Source organism: Alexandromys fortis, unplaced genomic scaffold (assembly GCF_014885135.2).
Source record: "Alexandromys fortis isolate MF-2015 unplaced genomic scaffold, M_Fortis_MF-2015_v1.1 scaffold_41, whole genome shotgun sequence".
In the NCBI taxonomy this organism is placed as follows: domain Eukaryota; kingdom Metazoa; phylum Chordata; class Mammalia; order Rodentia; family Cricetidae; genus Alexandromys; species Alexandromys fortis.
The window spans coordinates 6,859,963-6,879,319 of record NW_026067923.1 but is presented as its reverse complement, the minus strand read 5'-3'; the positions used below and the strand labels follow the sequence as shown (position 1 = coordinate 6,879,319).

At 41.1% G+C, this 19,357-nt stretch overlaps 1 protein-coding gene across 1 annotated transcript in view; it reads right to left on the bottom strand.

Annotated features, from left to right (window-relative positions):
- Trpa1 (transient receptor potential cation channel subfamily A member 1) overlaps nucleotides 1–17,236 on the bottom strand; it is a 51,893-nt gene extending 34,657 nt beyond the window's left edge. Inside the window, exons 1-8 of the mRNA XM_050142123.1 lie at nucleotides 17,038–17,236; nucleotides 10,642–10,801; nucleotides 8,806–8,981; nucleotides 5,464–5,571; nucleotides 3,895–4,003; nucleotides 3,587–3,732; nucleotides 2,623–2,759; nucleotides 160–208 (exon numbers count right to left, since the gene is read on the bottom strand). Coding sequence (XP_049998080.1) covers nucleotides 160–208; nucleotides 2,623–2,759; nucleotides 3,587–3,732; nucleotides 3,895–4,003; nucleotides 5,464–5,571; nucleotides 8,806–8,981; nucleotides 10,642–10,801; nucleotides 17,038–17,148 — 996 coding nt within the window. The 5' untranslated portion in view covers nucleotides 17,149–17,236. The remainder of the gene's footprint in view (nucleotides 1–159; nucleotides 209–2,622; nucleotides 2,760–3,586; nucleotides 3,733–3,894; nucleotides 4,004–5,463; nucleotides 5,572–8,805; nucleotides 8,982–10,641; nucleotides 10,802–17,037) is intronic.
- Nucleotides 17,237–19,357: the final 2,121 nt, after the last annotated feature.

Genomic DNA, 19,357 nt, shown 5'->3' with positions numbered 1-19,357 from the left:
AATCTTAATTTTCGTAAATATATCTATTAAATTTGAAGTACACAGATATGTTAGCGAAGAACTGCGGTTTCCTTTAGAAAACCCATGCTATATATTTAAATGACGTTTTTAATGTAGCTAGTAGTTTCAGAAAACTAGGCCCGCCAGTTGAATAATTACCACTGAAATTAAGTAGTCTGCCAGGTCATGGTGATCAAACAATGAGGCTCTGGAAAAAAAAAAGAATTAAGATTCTATTTAAATAAATGGGAGAACTAAAGCTACTTCATTCAGAAATAAGTTGAATGGGACACTGAATAATAGAATGTTTTATTAAAGAATTCAGATTCTGAGTGTCAGAATGAGGAAAAAGCACAAAAATCACTCTCTCATTTTCTAATGAGCCGTCTCCTATAAAATCTTCATTCTGAAGTGAGTAGCACCATCTACCTTTTAACGGAGATGAAGGAACTGGTGGACATCGCTTTGATTGTAGGGATCACATAAGACATGCCTAAACTGTATCTGTAGCACTCAGAAGGTCTGCCAGGAGGGTGGCTGGGTGGGGCTCTGCTTCAGCAAAGCCAATACATACACACATAATCTATGTACATACATAAATTTCAGAACACACCTGAGTGTTACCAAAAGTTCACAAGCATGGGGGCCCCATTTTCCTAATATAATTGTTTCTTTGGCATATTTGTATTCTAAACTATGTTATGGGAGGTCACTGGGTGTCCAATAACTGAACCTTAGAATCAAAAATATTCTAAACAATGTCTGAGCACACTCAAGTGATTCTAATAGAATCTGGGCTGTCAGAATCAGCCCTGGGAACTCCCAAGCTCTTGCATGTTTCTTATGTGCAGCAATTTTTTGCTTCTTTTATTTATTTTATTACATTTATCTATTTATTTGTTTGCGTGTGTGTGTGTGTGTGTGTGTTATAGTACACATGTAGAGGTCAGAAGACAATTTGCAGGAGTCATTTCTCTCCTTCTTCCACATACATCCTACGGGATTAGCTCAGGTCATCCATCTTAATGGCCAGCACCTTCTACTGAGATCTCTTGCTAGTTCTACGTTTTTGGTTTTAAAGTTTCTGTTGGACTTTCTGTACTGACATCTTGTTCATTCATTTTCTATAATCTTCTTTTGTCATCATATAATTTATCATTCATTTTTTTTCAAATCTTTGAAGCACTGAAATATTTTGCTTGTCACTCTTTCAATCTGGCTCTGTATTTTATATGTCATTGAAAGTAAATAAATCTTTTGCTAGTTTGGAGATCTACTCCTTTGATTTGCTTTTTAAATATTTTCCCCTTGTATTATGGAATTGTAGTTTTCCAATTCATCCTATGCGAGACCCTGCCTGCATATCTGATCCAGGCTAGTGGTCTTGCTCATCTGGATCTTATCGCTGCCTCCCAGTTCAGAAGTACATTTTATACTGCCGGCTTGCTATTCTTATCTGGAGAGATGATGCAGCTTTCCTGCTCCAGTTACTGACTGAGAATTTACTGTCTCTCTTCTGTCATTCCAGGCTTTTTCTTACTTAATAAGTAAGTATGGAGGAGAAGAGAGAGACAGGGACAGAGAAACAATGCTATCAATTACAAAAGGAATATTTAGTCCTTGTCTTCTCAATGGGATCGAATCCCAATCTACACTTCCTGTTTCGCTGCCCAGCACCACTGAAACAGTTCTCTTTATTTGGAACCTTGGTTAGAGAATTTCCTATAGATGCTTCACATTTGTGTCTACTTGTGGGTGAAGGCAGAAGAGATCAGAGGGGGAACACAGGGGAGGCTGCATAGACCTGTGACCTGCTCATCACTGAGACCACAGCAGAACACACCTGGAGAACTGAGTGTAGAAACGGCTTAGATAATCTCACGTGTGGGCTTCCTTAGCCCTTCCTAGAGGATCAATGGCCGGCCCAGAGTATGTCCCTGCACTTCTGCGAAACTCTATTGACCATCTTACTTTGATTCCTGCAGGACATTAGAGCTTCTAATTGCAACACATCATTGTGATAAATTCTCCTCTGACCTTTGTCCCTTTCATGTTTGTCTTCAAGCCCAACGTATTTGAAAGGCATATAGCTACTGCAGTTTGATTGGATCTTAACTGCATCATGTGCCTTTTTCAAACCTTCCCACTTTTGTTTCTATGTAACTTTACTAATGAAGTGAATTGCTTGTGTTGTTGAATCTTGTTTTATGACTCTTCCTGTTGATGTCATTTGACTGGTGAATTTAATCTATTACTCAAGGTTTTACTGTTAGGCCTAATGTTCCACCTGACACTTTGGTAATTGTCCATTGATTTGTATGTTTTTAGAAGTGCCCAAATTCATTCATTTTTGCCTCTATTAAATTATTCATTATTGGGGTCTTCTGACTCTCTGATTGTGTGATTCTTCATCTTCCATGTATAGGCTTTGCTTATGGGTATGGTTTTATGATAATAGTTATCTTTTTCTCTAACCATTGCAAAAGTGTTGCTTATAGGTTTGTTGAAAAATTCCTTTGCTTCCTTGTCATTTGAGATGAATGATTCAACTTTAGAGCACTAACTACCATACTGGCTAACTTTTTTCAGCAATATGTACTTAACATGTGAAAGGCGACTTGCCTGTGAAGCAAGGTCTCCTGGTTGCCATCGACTGCATTCACAATATCACGGCTTCCAGTGTAAGATGAGATCATGAGTTTAACGATGTCAGTGGCCCCTTGGGTGGCAGCAAAATGGAGGGCCATGCATTTGCCGTTCTATAAACAAGATTGATGTCAGCATTAGCTTAGATGCCAAGGTAAGGACCTAAAACAGGTAAATTCAGCAGGAAGTATATTCTTCCCAGATCCAGGATGTCAGAAGGTGATGAGCTGCATCATTTGATTTACTGAAAACTGTGAGTATGGAGGCTTTTCTGGCAAAGAGTACTTCTTAGCAACCCGAGTGTTCTTGGCACGCACTTCCATCAAGGAATATGAGTCCCTTTCATTTCTGTGGCTACTGCGGCAGCTGAATGGAATGATTTCATACGAATAGGTTCATTTCTATTTCCAAGAATTTGGAAGTGATAGGAAGAAGCTTCATGTGATTACTAACCAAGTTCTGCTTCCTCTAGGAAGAAAAGGCCCTTGTGGTAACTGACTCAGAACACTCTAGGGAAAAGTCCCTGTAGTCTAGGCTTATCATCAGGTCAGGACCCAGACTCAGTCAAATCTCTTGCATACATATCCTTAAAAGTGAATTAGGTGATCCTTAGTAAAAGATGCAAGTTGTTAAACTAGAACCCAGGACATTCAGACTGGGCTTCAGAGCTCCTGACTGGGAATATTACCGCTATTATTATTGCAGTTAGGCCTTACTACAGCTCATACAGTTAAGAAGGGGGGACCTATTGCTGCATCTGCTTTGTCGCTTGCTTTGGAGTATTGAAATTTATAAAATTAGGGAATATTTTTCTCAGAATGGACAGAGGAACAAAATTTCTTTGTGCTAGATGTATTTCCAATCTTACCCGAGTATAAACATTTGGGAAATACTAGATGGGAATTCTCAAGTGACGGCGCCGCACAGACTGAACACTTGCCTCTATCATGTCGACGTGCGCTCCGTTGTCTAGGCACATCTGAATCATGTCCAGATCACCACTTTGAACTGCGAGGTGGAGCGGGCTGACTTTCTTATGATTCACGAAGTTAATATGAGTCCCTCTGCTGTAGCCATGCTTTTCGCCTTTGGAAGAAATCACCATTAAAGATGAACAGTGGAAAGAATAGGATTCTGAAGACAGGACATGGAGAACTACATAAAGGCCCACGTATAAAGTCTATCCTTTTTTAGATGACGGGTATAAAGGTTTCTTTACTATGGAGAATATAAAAAACATCAACTCACCATACTTCAGTATCAATTCCATGCATTTTTTGGCTCCTGAAAATGCAGCCTGGTGAACGGGGTAGTCTCCCCATTTATTTGATTTACACAGTTTAGCTCCTTTTTCTAACTGGAGGTAAAGAAAGAAGAAAAAAAAAAACGGTGACACTTATTGACAGAGATAGGCAGGAAGGTCTGTGCTCCTGCTCCTAGCAGGCCATTCCAGGTAGCAGAGCCTGGGGACACTATGCAGAAAGCTCTGTAGACATGCAGTCTGGGCAAGAATATAATACAGAACCTGGAAAAACTACAATAGAGACACCTCATGTCTTATAAAGATGAAGATACACATTGCACAAAAATATCAGTCTTAATCTCCTAACAAGTTCAACGTATATTTTTTTCCATTTCATGTGAAATATTTAATTTTTAAAACGCAGGTTATTTGAGTCATACAGATATTGTCCATTTTAAGATAGCCGCTTGTGGCCAGCAGCAGTACCTAGAGTGATAAGCAAGGGTGATTCCGATGCCATCACTTATGGGAAAGTCTGAAGCACTATGACCCACTGTGTTAAAATTTCAAAGACTGGAATACTCTATATGCCCTCACTTCGTACAGTGTTTTGTTGTTCTAAGTTGTTAGTACCCAATATTCAAATAAAAGCAAAATAGGAACACATATTTGCATGTGTGACTATCAGGATATATTTGCATATCTTTGTAGTTCTGCATAGCAGGTAAGTAACTCAGAAACAGTTGAAAAGCTAAGTTGGTGAGATTCCTGTAATGCCGTCATCAGGTATGCTGCCCAGGACAGAAGCCATCCCCGAGACAGGCATCTCCAGTGTCGTGGTGTGACTTTTCAGAGAGAGATGCCTGACTTTCTGGATTTAGTCTTCGGAGAGACCACAGCAGCAGTGCCATGGAATGGAAATGCAGTGCTTTTCTTCCGCTTTCACCTTAGAAGTCAAATAACTCCATAGCTGCCTAGATCCATCTTTTTCTCTTTGAACACGTAAAAGCTCAAAATCAAATGGTTTAATTTTTAACAATTTATGTATATGGGTGTTTTTATTTATACGAATGTCTGTAAACAATGTGTGGGCCTGATACACACTGACCAGAAGGGGTGTTAGATCTCCCGTGGTTACAGAAGATTGTAATCCATTATGTGGGTGTGGCAGCCAAACCCGAGTTTCCTGAAAGAAGTACCAGGGCTCTTACCACTGAGTCATCTCTTCAACCCCAGGATCAAACGCTTCTAGTGTCGTACAGCTTACCATATTTTGGTTTTATATTCTAGCCCTACAACCAGATCCATCTTAATCCCTGCCTAGATTTTCTTTATACCTTGATTTTTCTTGTTTTTTTTTTTTTCTTTCATGATTCATTTTTAATCTTCTATGTACAGTCTAGGGTTTATATTGGATCCTAGAGCTGTATCCACATCAAAAGCACTGAGATCTAAGTTCTTTAGACCTATCTTCTATGTTTTCTATTCTGCTAAGCACATACCAGGGAACGCTTCTTAAATCACAGTTTATGATTCACAGAGAGAAAGGAGCAGGGTGTGATAGATTTACAAACCAGAATCTGCAAAGCTTCACTGTTGTCCTTGGCACACGTGGACATCAAAGCTGTGTTTCCGTTCTCTCCTTCTAAGTTGATGTTAGTGGTGCTGTGCTCCGTCAAGACCTGGCCAGAAGGAAGACATCACTGGGAAAGAGCTAGGCAGCTAGCTTTCAGATAGGGCCACAACCCCCTAGACATGACTGCCATGTCTGACCCGTCTTTTCCAATTCCTCTTCCACCAAATACATAATATATAGAATACTATGATAAAACTCATCATGGTCTTGTAATCTTTTTTTTTTTTTCAGTATCGGTAACTAAGCCTAGTTGTTTATGCTTGTTGGACAATATTCAACTACTGAGTCATTTCCCCAGCCTTAATTGTGGATTTATTTTCAAGACCAAGACAGGGATTGCCCAGGATTGTCTTTATGTTGCAGTGTAACTTAGGCAAAGGCTTTAATTTCCTATCCTTCCTCATTAAACCCTGTACCACTGGATCACAAAGCCATGCTGCTGGCCTAGCAGTTAAATTGCGTTTGTTATTGTTGTTTGTTTACGTGTTAAAGCTTATCAAATCAGTTGTTCCCTAAGATCTCTACTTCCTCAAAACCAACAGCTTCCTAGCAGAACTCCTTTCCAACAGGTGTGCTCCAAAGTGACCCTCAGCAGATGAATTAGCTAACCAATGAGTCCATAGGAGAAAACTTGAGCTGTGGTTTGGTGCATAAGAAAAAACAGAGAGCTCTTTATAGATGAGGAGAAATTGGAAGCAAAGGATCTCTCCACAGACCCCAGGCACCTTCAGGGGCTGTTCTTCAAATCCAGTCTCACATGCAAAGGAGCCTACCAAGGTCTGCTAGCAGCATCCTCCCCATCCTTGCCCTCACATTTGCAGACCACAGATCTGCAGGATGTAATTACGGTACTGTCATAAGCATAATCTTTCGAAGGTTGAGTTAAATTCTAGGAGGCAGTGGTCACAGAGAATGCAACCTAACTATGTACCTATTCCCATTCAGTCATGACCAGACATGTCCAGAAGCTCTTCTGGGACTCTCCTGGGTCCTTTGATAAGAAAGAAGAAAATCTAAGAAAAAGCTTAAGCTACTGAGACAAATTAAGCCCAAGGACAAAGACCATCAAGAAATAGGCCATGTCCAAGCCTCTTGGTGAATGCTCCCTAGAGAATACTGCCTATGGAAGAACTCAAGGTGATTCATCGATGATGGTTTTGGCTTTTTAAAAACTTCATAACTTTATAGATAACAGTGGATATTCTTGGGGAAAGTGGGTAGACCAAACGGTAAAAGGGCCTTTTGGACTGAGAAAGGTTGCATAGGTACAGGCTAGAACACAGGCAAGGCTAGAGAGGTAGGCTGGGGACAGCATTATTGTCTATGAGCAAATCTTCTCTTCCTCCTATTTTCACAATGTATGCAAATAAGAACTCTCTAAGGCATGGTTATGGTTGGGAAAACAAAGGCCGTCTAAGGCAGAAATGACCCAACTCTCTGACTCTCTTGATTTTGTGTTGTTCAGGACAACTAGTTTTGTTGTTTTTGTTGTTGTCTTGTTTTTATCTATACACTGACTTCACAAATTAGCTCTGGGCTTTATTTCTGAACTTTTATTTCTACGACTGGTCTGAGGAGTCTCCTCATTAACAGTAGTTTCTCAACAACTACCTACCTTCGAATTCCCAAAACACACTTTGAAAGACAAGAGAAATGAAGCTAATGACCATTTATTTATGGAAAGAGTCTTCAGGGAAAGCACCAGAGCTCTGTGAGGAAGCAGATGGCACCACTGGGTGGACCTGCAGCTGCTGCTGCTGGGAGCAGCATCTGGCTTTTGGATGATGCAGGCATGAGGAAGAAGGCAAAGAGCTGTTTCCATGGATATTTTACAGCCCCTTCTCAGAGGTCCTGCCAAGTCTTCACAATAATCAGTGCTTCAGCCACCTCCTCTATTTCATTCCAATAATCACCACTTATCAGGACAGTGTCAAGAATTACAATTTTGTCCCGACAAATAAGACATTGTCGCTCCTTCAGAAGTAACTAGCCAGCTGGGAAAGGTGCACCATCAACATTCATGTGTTATGACATGGTCATGACACAAAAAAATAAGGTAGGAAAAAAAAATTAAGGTAGGACTTCAAAACCAAATCACAGTGGGAATGATGAAAGGGACTCCCTTCTCTCTGCACACGCTAGACTTCACACCTGGCCAAGGGCTGGGAGAAAGCTCCGTGACAGAGGAGCCTTGGACTCTCTTTCATGGTTTATTAACAATTGGCTTGGGTGTGGGTTAGCACGTTCGCTATAAACATCACTTCTAGTGATGTCTCTGTCCACAGAAACATCTATTGCTGAGTTCCAAACAGCCTAACTTCAAAACCACCTTCTAGAACAGTAGTTCTCAACTTTTCCCTTTAATACAGTTCCTCGTCTTGCAGTGCCCCCAATTATGCTACTTCATAATTGTGAGTTTGCTACTGCTGTGAATCATAACGTAAATATCTGATAAGCAGGATATCTGGTCTGTGACCCCACAAAGGGGCTCCAAGCCCATGACACCTGTTGTGGAACACAGTCAATCTGTTTATGACATTCCTCTTTGAAGAAGCAGATTTGTTTTCCAATGTGCCTGTGAATCTATGAAGTATAATCTAAAAGTGATGGGCTGAGTCCTACCCAAGTATTTATCAGGGATTCCTCTAATTCATGAAATTAAAGCCTTGAAAATCAAAACTTTTCACCTACGATCTCTGTACATGTTACTGACCTGTCTTTTTTAGGCTGTTCATCTAACAAAACTGGCATATCCTAGCTATGAGTCCTGCCTTCGCTCAGGTGCCAGTCATTTTAGTCAGGGAATAAAAGAGACCTAATTGCCAAGCCTAGAGCTGGAGCTGTGCAATTGCAGGCAAGTTATTTAATTCTCTCTGTGCCTTTTACTCAGCTATGAAACAGAGATACTAATAGTCTTAATTTATACTTTTTAATGAGAAGTTAAAGCTCTTTTTTAAATGTCTGATAAATTTAAACTCAAGCAAAGCTGCACTATGATCACTATGACCACCATTCTCCCAATCTCACTCCTCAGTGTCACTGTCACCATTCTCCTCCCCATGGCCATCAGCATCAGCATCATGCATGGCCATCATCATCATCAGCACCACAGCAACTCCATTAGGATTGTCTGTTTCCTCCTCCTCCTCACCGTCATTTGGTGAGAAATAGCACTATTTTTGTTATGTTTCATTTGCCATTGCATGACACTCGAAGTTGGTTATTCTGAAACAGGAAACAAGTCAGATAAGCCCCCTTCCCAGTTGGCCAGTAGCCTCACCTTGATCATTTCGTTGTATGTGGACTGTACGGCTATGTGAAGGGGTGCCATCATGGTGCTGTTCCGGAGGTTCGGATTTGCCCCATGGCTAAGAAGAAACTTCACACTTTCGACTTGGTTTTTTTCTGCAGCCCAGTGTAGTGGAGTATTTCCACAACTATCCATTATATTCAGTACTAAAGAAATAACAAAATAGACATCAGATTATGTTCGGGATATTTTTAACACCTCCAGGGTAACTACCCACTTCAAAACTCACTGTTGAGTGTTTATAAAACTAGCTATATTGTCTTGGAATATAGAAATAGGATATCCAATGAACACTGTTGGAGAATATATGAAAGTTTGTACAGATATTACAAATTGGGTTAAATTTTTATGTAATATTTGTAAAAACAGATTCTCTTATTGCTAAATTCTCATCTGTATATTGGTTTCATAACTGTAACAAAATTCTGAGATTACATCAGAGCATATCCTAACTAGGTGTCATGTGACTGTGATTTCAATCAAGCTTACAATTGTCCCAAAGATGTCCCCAGGACAAATAGGCAAAAAGATGGAGATGCTGAACCTTAGAGAGACTGAAAGTAGCACACTGCTACTAAGCAATTATTTGAATCACTCAACTATGTCAGCCAAGCTGACATAAGTATATATCCAAATATGTATCTGTAAGTATAGAAACACACATTCCTTACAAAGCTGTGGGGAGAATAATATTGGGTCATGTCTGTAAATATCTTAGAGTGTGTGGCCTATGGCAAGGATTTCAAAAATATTCATGAGCATAGTGGCAGGCCATTACTAAACTCCCGAGCTAGATTTTGAGCCCCCAGTGGTGGACATGCTTTCCATGTCTTTGTACAGTAGACACGTGGTGTGATTCGCCTTGTGAACGCTGTGTGAGAATAGACTGTTCCTCATCCTGCATTGCCCCGTGGCTGGGATAAGGTCGTCATGGTGGTATAACAGTAAGTCTGAAGAAACAAAAGGTGTTCACTCATGAATCAAACTTGGTAAAAATCAACAGTAGTAGGAACCACGAGGCAGCCAGGTTTCCTGTTTCTCTCTCTTCTAAAGTTTCCTTTCTCTACTCCTTTCATTCATTTGACTTTTTAATTCTCAACCCACTCCTCCCCCAACACACCTTAGACTCCCACTCTGCTTAAGCAAGACAAAATATTTTTTCAGCATCAAACTGTTAAACAGCTTCATTCACCAATACACAACTTGAAAGTGATTTTAGCTTGACCCCTTTTCACAGTTCATTTTCCTGTAACCACGGGGGCTTCCTAAAGCAGGACTTTCCTGTGACCTCCTTTTTACTTGATGTCTTTGTTGCAACTGATCTCCCAAACTTATCATCCGGGTGACTTTCTCTCCTGCCTGTGTCCCACCACCCTCTTGTCTACTCCACTCTACCTCTGCCATTGTCAGTCCCCCTAGCTACTCTTATTCATGATTCCTGGTCCTAAACGATGCCCATGCATGTCCTCAATCTCATTAGCTTTTTCCAGGCAAGGTCTTACAGCAATGACTCCATCCTCTGCAGTTCTGATTGTGCATGACATTTCCAAGAGGACACACCCAACTTCAGAGTAATTAAATCTCACACAGTCACACTGACTTTGCTCCTGTTTGGTCCAGTTGGTCAAGCTATTCACCTGATCTCCTAAAGTCGAACTCACAGAGTCCACTCGGGCTTCCCTGCACCTGCTCTTCACCTTCAGTCTACCCGTAAGCACAGTCGACATCCTGGGGGCAAATTTCCTGGTCGTCCACCCACCTAAGAGGTCGACGGCTTTACAAACCCACACTGTGGCACTTGGTTACCTTCACAAGAAGACCCATGGATGATCATCTTCATGAGCTCAATTTGCCCTTCTGCTGCTGCGTGATGTAAAGGGGAGATATTTTCATCTTCAAATTTGCTTAGTTTTCTTCGGTTCTTCATGAAGTCTTCTAGTCTATACGTATCTCCTTCCATGTCCACCTAGAGGAACATAAAAAGTCCATTACCTAAAACAGCTATACAAAACTTTAAAATATAAAATTAGTCTTGTACAAGCCTTATGACTTTACAAGATTCAAACTGTCACGCTTATTGCAAATAGCTTTCTTAAAGAATGCAGTATATATAGACATAAAGTAAGCAAATACCTATGCATTGATAAATATATTAAACAAATGTTTTATTTTTCAACCATAATCTCATATATATTATAGAAACAAAGGCCTCGAGAAACGTTTTGAAGGAAATTTTTAAAATGTGCTGAGAAAGAATATATTAAAAACTACAGAGGGCTTTGCTTTGCTGGGTGAAATGTATTTCAGTTCCAACAAGAGGAATCAAGAACTACTGGATACATGTGCTAGTGATAATTGTCTTTCTGGGTCTGGGTTTCCTCACTCAAAATGATGTTTTCTAGCTCCACTCATTTTCCTGCAAAATTCAAGATGCCATTTTTTTTTCTGTGTAGTACGCCATTGTGTAAATGTATCACATTTTCCCTATCCATTATCCGATCAAGGGACATTTAGGTTGTTTCCAGGTTCTGGCTATGACAAACAAAGCTACTATGAACATAGTTGAGCCCTTGTCCTTGTGGCACAATTGAGCATCCTTTGAATATACACCCAAAAGTGGTATGACTGGGTCTTGAGGAAGGTTGTTTTCTAATTTTCTGAGAAATTGTCACACTGTCATCCAAAGGGGCTATACCAGCTTGCATTCCCACCAGCAATGCAGAAGTGTTCCCTTTGCCACACATCTTCTCCAGCATAAGTTGTCATCAGTGTTTTTGATCTGGGCCATTCTTACAGATGTAAGATGGAATCTCAGAGTTGTTTTGATTTGCATTTCTCTGATGATTAGTGATGTTGAACATTTCCTAAAGTGTCTTTCAGCCATTTTAGATTCCTCTGTTGAGAGTTCTCTGTTTAGGTCTGTATTCCATTTTTTTTAAATTGGACTATTATCACATGTATTCACTCATAAGTGGTTTTTAAACATAAAGCAAAGAAAACTAGTCTACAAATCATAATCCCAGAGAATTTAGACAACAATGAGAACACAAAGAGAGACATACATAGATCTAATCTACAAGGGAAATAGAAAAAGACAAGATCTCCTGAGTAACTTGGGAGCAGGGGACCTTGGGGAAGGATTGAAGGGGAGGAGAGAGGCAGGGAGGGAAGCAGAGAAAAAATGTAGAGCTCAATAAAAATCAATTAAAAAAAAAAGAACTGGCAAAGCTGAAAATGATCAAAGCATAGTAAAGCACTGTGGAAATGTATCTGAAAGTTTTTATTTTGTATTTAATAGACCCTGACTAAAGTAATAAGAAGGGGTGGCTATGAATGTGAGGGTTGTTAAGTCTAGGAATCTAAAGCATTTTATCTTTTTTGGCTTCTCCTACTTGCAGCCAGTCTCCACCAAACCTCTCCTTACCCTCTGAAGCTAAGATCATCCCAAGGCATCCTAAGGACTTGTTCAGGGATCTAAAACTGCTGCCCTACTCCTGAGCACAAGCAATTTCTGCCAAAATTCAAGAATTTCCACTTAATATGCATAACGACAACAAGCAGTTGTCTTATTTGGCTTCTTGAAATTTGTAAACATCTGCCTGACACAGAAAGTGGAGAACTTTAAAAATCAATAATTACAGAAATATGTAACTTTTCCCCGATTGTTTGAACAAGATTTCCATTCAAAGTTGCATCTAGAATTACTTTTTTTTTAAATTTAAACGCTGCCTGGCCCATTAGCTCTAACTTCTTATTGGCTAATTCTTACATTTTAATTTAACCCATTTCTATTAATCTGTGTATTGCCACGTGACTGAACTGATGTATTTGCAAGTGAATGGTGACACCCTCCTTCCTTCCTTGAGGCTGGCTTTGAACCTGCTGTGTCACTGAAAAAGACTTAAATCCCTGACCCCCTTCTACACAGCATTCAGACTATAAGTGTGAGCCACCACACCTGGTCTGTTTTTAGGTTGTGTCCACTTTCTAATACACAGTAGCTGTAGCTCACACAACCAGGCTCTCTCCTACACAGTGTTCAAACTCAAACGACTTCTAAGACAAAGGCTTGAGAAGCACTCTTATTCTTTCCTCCTCTTTTATTTTGTTCACAGTATTCAGTGTTTGCTACACATTTATATGCTTTGTTTTCCATGATAGTCATATGCATAATTTTCTTTTTCGGAGAAGAATGGAGGAAGAAAGGAGTCTTCACAAAGAACATAGAGGGACATAAAGACTTCTGCTTGCCTTTTAAGACAGGGTCACATGTAAGACAGGTTTGGCCTCAAACTTGCTATATAACTGAGGCTGACCTTGTACTCTTCCTACTTCTTGAGTGCTTTGCAGGCTTGTACAACCACTTACGTCTATTGGAGGCTCAGATGCAAACCCACGTCTACATCCATGCGAGGCAAGTTTTCTAGGGGCTACACCTCACCTCTATACAGACTTTTGTGCACATTGGGTTATTTGGTGAGTTTTAGTTTTCTAGAGGTTTAAATGCAAAAAAATAGGAAGAATTTACAGAAGTCCATTGTAGTTCTGGGGCAACACCAAGATTCAAATGATTTACAATCACCCTGCCAAGTAAAAACATTTGCCTTCTTTTGCCACTCTTGGGACCCTTTGCCTCCTACTGGTTGCCTCGTCCAGCCTTGATATGAAGGTGTGTGCCTAGTCATATTATAACTTGCTATGCCATGTTTAGTTGATGGCCTGGGAGGACAGCTCTTTTCTGAAGAGAAAAAGAGGAAGAGTGGATCTAGGGACGTGGAGAGGTGGGGGAAGGACTCGCAGAGTGCAAGAAGGGAAACTGAGGCCGGGATGTAAAATATAGGAGAAGGAAAACAACTCTAAGTTGTTTCCAAAGCTCTCTCTCAATAGCTACTTTATGACAAAGACCCAAATGAACCACAAGGCAGCAGCTTTGCAGAGAACCAAGATAGCATGATCAATGTTTCTCCAACCACAGAAATAGTCCCCAAACAAAAGATCAAGAAAGTTGCTTTGAATTCTCCCTGTAGCTATGACTGGTCCCCTTTGCCTCATAAAATAGCTGTTCAAAAGATAATTTGTAATTTTAAATAAAACTCCAACACTTCACTATTGCAAAGAAAAATTATGAAATAGATCAGTGATGGATTTGGCATGTTAAGATTAATTCACTAAATGTGAGGACTGAAGAACCTAAAATATCTACATTTCCTACTTTGGATTTTATTCTTCTAGTCATATAATAGAACCTAAAAAAATAAAGAACAAGAACAATTTATGTTGGCAATATCTTGAACAAAAATGTGGCACTTTCCAACTAAAAACCAATATCATGTGCTCTCAGTGACTATAGGATAGTCTAAAGACAACTAAAAACCAATTCTATGTGCTCTCAGTGACTATAGGACAGTCTAAAGACATCCAGCCCTTCTCAGATTTACACATAATCAATAATTAAACCGAGGTTCCTGACGAAATGGAGCCGCCTCCTCTTAACGCCTTGCCTTCTCAAAGAAGTTGCTCACCTAAATCAAATGGAAAGCATTTTAGTGCTTGAATTCGATTTCTTTGAATGCTAATATGGGATACTATTGCCCATCACCAGCGCTGAAAAGAGCAATTTCCAAGTCTGTTGTGTGGTTGGTAATTGACATAATGCTCCACACTCTTTGGAGAAAGGGTTTGAAAGATACTACTGAGTTCACAGTGACAAAGCAGTCTACAAACATGTCAGAGGAACTCATGAAGTGTGTGTGGTCAGCCCTCGCTGTTCAGAACCTAAACTGTCATCAGGAAATTCCTTAAGAAAGTTTGTAAGACAGACCTGAGATACTCATAGATAAATTATTATATAAAATAAAACCATTTAATGCTACTGACTTGTAGTACATTTTGCTTTTTGTAACAGGATATTTATTTATTAAGAGATATCTTTGAAAAAAATTTATGCATATTTTCAAGTCTGGAAAGCACACTAAGAAATCATTTTAATCTCAGTGTTATCCCAGAACTGCCATTATTTCTTCCCAGTTTATATATTTAAGCCTCTGGTGGATTACATATAATAATTAATCTAGAATAGTTTCCTGTTCTGAGTAATCCCTAAGCTCTTAGGCTCTTGAGTTCCGATTTCTATGATTATATTCAAGACACTAGGCACTAGATTATTTTTCCAGAAATCAGTTCTAAGTCAAGCCCTTCAAATTAGAGACTTCAGGTCCATCTGTTTTAGTCTGCTTGAATGAAATATATCTAATCAAAATAAATCAAAAGGGGAAGAAAACTAAAGGGAGAAACTATATATAGCTAAATTATAGTTAAATGCCAAATTATTTTTTAAAGCCCCTGGTAGTTTGTTGGAGCCCATTCCCTATGGTGGGATGCCATGCTCGGCCTTAATGCAGGAGGGTGGGGGAGGGGCTTGGTCCTGGCCCTACTTAGTGTTCCAGAGTCTCCCCATGGGAGCCCTTACCCATTGGGAGGAGTGGATGGGGGTTGGGCTGGAGGAGGAGTGGGAGGGGGAATTATGGTTGGACTGTAAAATAAGGGGGAAAAAAGCCTTAGCTTCTGTTAATCCATTGAGCCAGTCAATAAACCTAAAGATACTAAAATAAAAACATAAAGAAAATATTGGGACTGGATGGCAGAATTCCTCTACAGATCTCTAAAAAACTGAACTTACATAAAGGATTTTTTGAAATCTTAAAATTCTTTTCTGCCCCACATTAATTGTAATGATAGCATCTTAGTACTGAAGTTCAGCCATGATGTGCTTCCTCCTACTAAAGCCAAAGGCCTTGGTTGACATGCTAAGTTTACATGGGATGGGGAGCAGTGTTCAATCTGGAGGCCTTAAGTATAAGTTTCTGTGAAGTAGGACGCCTCTGACTTGGCAGAAATAGCATTCTAGACCCCGGTCAGGCAATGTCTACCGAAACTAAGTCTGTTTTGACACTCTTGCCTCTGTTAGGGCAAAACTGCCAATGGACAAATATACAGATTGCGAAACCACATTTACAGTCATAGATTTTTTTAAAAAAATCAAAGCTAAGTAAAACGGCAAAACAAACAAAATGACCAAAGTACGTATCAGTATATAAGTAGTTAAATAAAACATGCTGTGATTTCCCCCACAATGGAATGTTGTAAAGCAGTTATTTATTTATTTTTTTTAAAAAGCAACTTTCTAAGTACTGAATTGAAAAGTATTCTAAAATTTACTTAATGTGTGAATTAAAGTCCAGTCTCTGTGAGCTCATACCTTTGTAAGCTAAAGAAAACTCTGTGAAAGTTTGTGTTTGCACAAGCATTTTGTTTTTCCCCGAATAATGCATAAGGAACTATTAACATGGCTCCACGGTGGAGAGGAATTCGCAATGGGTGCTGAAAAACCACAGTTAATATCTTGACATTTCAAAAGAACCCCTCCCTTTCTTGCTATCAAGCTATGGAAATCTAATGGGTTTTCTGGGCAGCGGACAGCCAGCGCAGTGGTGGCTTCAGCATCAGCTTGGTCGTGTGTGCGACTTTCTTGTAAGTCAGAGCATCCAGTGAGAACTCTTTGGAGCCCCCATCACAGCTATTCTCAGGTAATCACTAGGTCTCCCGCTGAGGAGAACCCAGACACACCCACTGCTGGTCTTGCTTCCGTTTGTCCTCATCCGGCACCATTCGCAAGCGCTGAGTTCTCTGTTCCACTTTTAGACAAAACTGCTTCTCTACCCCCAGACACTTATTGGATCTCTGTCTGACAACTACATCCTCGGCTGTAGTATCCACCTCAGTTCAAAGGAAAACTCTGCTTAAACGTCCAAGTGGAAGGGAACACCCTCCACATTTGTTCTGGCTTCATGCTGTCCCGGGATTCTAATTCTGTTATATATCAAAAGTACTTCGAAGAAACATCTCTGGCATCAATCCATCTCCTGGCAAGATGGGGTTAAACAAACAAGTAAGCAAAACAAAGGACCGTCTGGCAGCGTGGTGACTGACGCTTTCCTAGTGTGACCCCAGGGTCCACAATCTTAAGCATCACTTACCATGAAGCTCAGTACCTGATACACTGGTCTCCTGCGCTGTCCACACTCACTGCTTCCTGAACTTGTAGAGCCAATGAATCAAAATACTCCAGGCAAGAAAAGCCCCAGCCTCCCACCTCCCACACGGTCCTAGCACGCTCCAGACCGCCGACTGATTTCCCAGTACCTTAAAGGAGTCCTTAAAGCAGTCCGTGTCTTCCTTCACGCCGCAATAGGCAACGCCCTGGATCTCCTTCCTCTCCTCTGGGCGCAGCATCCTCCTCAGGCTGCGCTTCATTGACTCCACCTGGACGCCAGCTGGTGCAGCTGCTCCCCACAAGGCGGCACCTGGTGACAGGGCACTGTGAGTTGGAGCCAAGCTTGGGACCTGCACCGGGGCTCCGCTTGGGAGATCCCTGCACCCAAAGCCCAGCTCTGCTGCAGGCTAGGAGGAAACTTCTGTAGAGTTTTCTCCCCCGCAGGGCTACTTGTAGAGCAAGCAGCGCAGGCGGGGCTCGGGAATCCAGAAATGAACCACGTGGGCATTTGCCCAGGACTTGCCTCTTTGGAGGAACACAGAGAGATTCCAAATTGGTGCGAATCCAGTGAAATTGTTTAAAACAAAACAAAACATCAAGGAAATGGCAGGGAGTGGAGACGAAATCATGGGACAGGAAGGCGTGGGGAAGGAGAGAGGGGGAATGTAATCTGGAACTTGTAGAAAAAAGTTCTCCCAATTAAAAGTCTGGGAGTTGGACTTGGGATATTTCCGAATGGGTGAAGCACTTGCCTAACCTTCAGGAAGTCCTGGGTTTCATCCCAGTTGGGCATAAACCCGGCATGATGGCGCAGTTCCTCTCGCAATCTTACCATCTGTATATAGTCTCACTATGGGGAAGACAGAAGCAGAAAGTTCTCAAGTTCAAGGTCACCCTGAAGTGCATAGCAAGTCCGAAGTCAGCCTAGGCTACCTGAGATTGTCTCAGTTCAACAAAGCTTCTGGGGCTCTCCCATCCATCCCCACCTCCTAGTGAAGGAAAGGGCTCGGGGAATTTTGGGAAGTAAGATTCCCAGCAAAATTTCTCTTCCCAGATGTGGGAATAAGGTGATTACAATTTTGAATTGGTACTAGACTCAGATCTCAGATCTCATTTCCTGTAGGTAACAGTATTAACGCTGCCTTCTGCTTTGCGTCTTTGACGTTTAAGACTGGTTAATAAAAATGTCGGGTTAATTATAAACTGCTATTGATCTGTGGAGGGGGGTTGTCAGCAGCATTGTTTGAGGGCTTTGTATTCGTGGGTCTGCCCTGAATCACTCATCCACAGCGTAGGTGTAAACTGTGGACAAAGAAGGTGTCTGCCCCACCAAAGAGGCTCATTTTGCATTAGACATTACACAGGGAGTCTGTGCTTCCGCTGCTGCCACTTGCCCAAGGCAAGAAGGCATGATAACACCTTGTCAAAGTGAGCTGAGTTTGTATAGGACAGAATTTTGCTTTAACTGGCTTTTGCTTTAACAAACTGAGCTCCTTTTAAGATTCCAGAGCATCTGATTCTCACCAGCACAGATCACTACCACCTAGTCCCCAAACCCAGAGAAAGCAAGGCCAGCCACAACACAAAGCTACACCCAGAAAAGGTCGTCTGTTTCTATTGGGCTGAATTTAGTGATGAGTCTAATAGGTTTAAGGACATAGAGAAATCATGAAAAGGCTTGTTCTCCAAGTCTTCTCATCCATACACCAAGTTGTGACCAGTTCCACCCCTGAGATGGGGGTGATGATTGCTGGGAAAGGGTGAAGGATGCAGGTGTTGAACCTCACCATGCACAGCTTCACACCAGCATCCGCTAACAGCACAGGAGGGATCTATCTGAAGTAGGTGATAAACGAAATTCATATGGAAAACCCAACTAAGGAAAACGTATGCGTATGAGATCCACTCTCTGGGTGAGCAAGATTTTCCGTTATTATGAAATGACCATGGTTAGTTGTTTCTGTCCCAATGCATAAAGTGTAATAGAAGTTCAAAGAGAACAAAGGAATGTAGCTTAGCAGGTGGTGGTGGTGGTGGTGGTGGTGGTGGTGGTGGTGGTGGTGGTGGTGGTGGTGGTGGTGGTGAGGCAGAGGTGGTAAGAAAAATCAGAGAGCTGTCAGCCTAAGAGAAGAATGTGGAGTCAAGGAACTCAAGCAAGGGAATGATGCTGGAAGAATGGTCACCAGCAGCCACCATCACTCTTTTATTGTATCCCTTGGTGACAAAATTCCTACAGAATGACACCTTCTGCCAGCGATCCCCATTTATACACACCTATCCTCAAAAACAGACAAGGTCCTTCAAAGACTGGTTGCCCATTCCTGGTTTAATGCTGGAAGACAGCTGGTTAGCATGCTAGGATTAATCTCCTCCTTCCTGCTAGGAAATCGAAATGTTTAGTAATCTCCCTTTTTATCTTCTGCAGGACTTGTCTACTTCATGCCTTTCTCCATCAGGAATTTCTGTGGT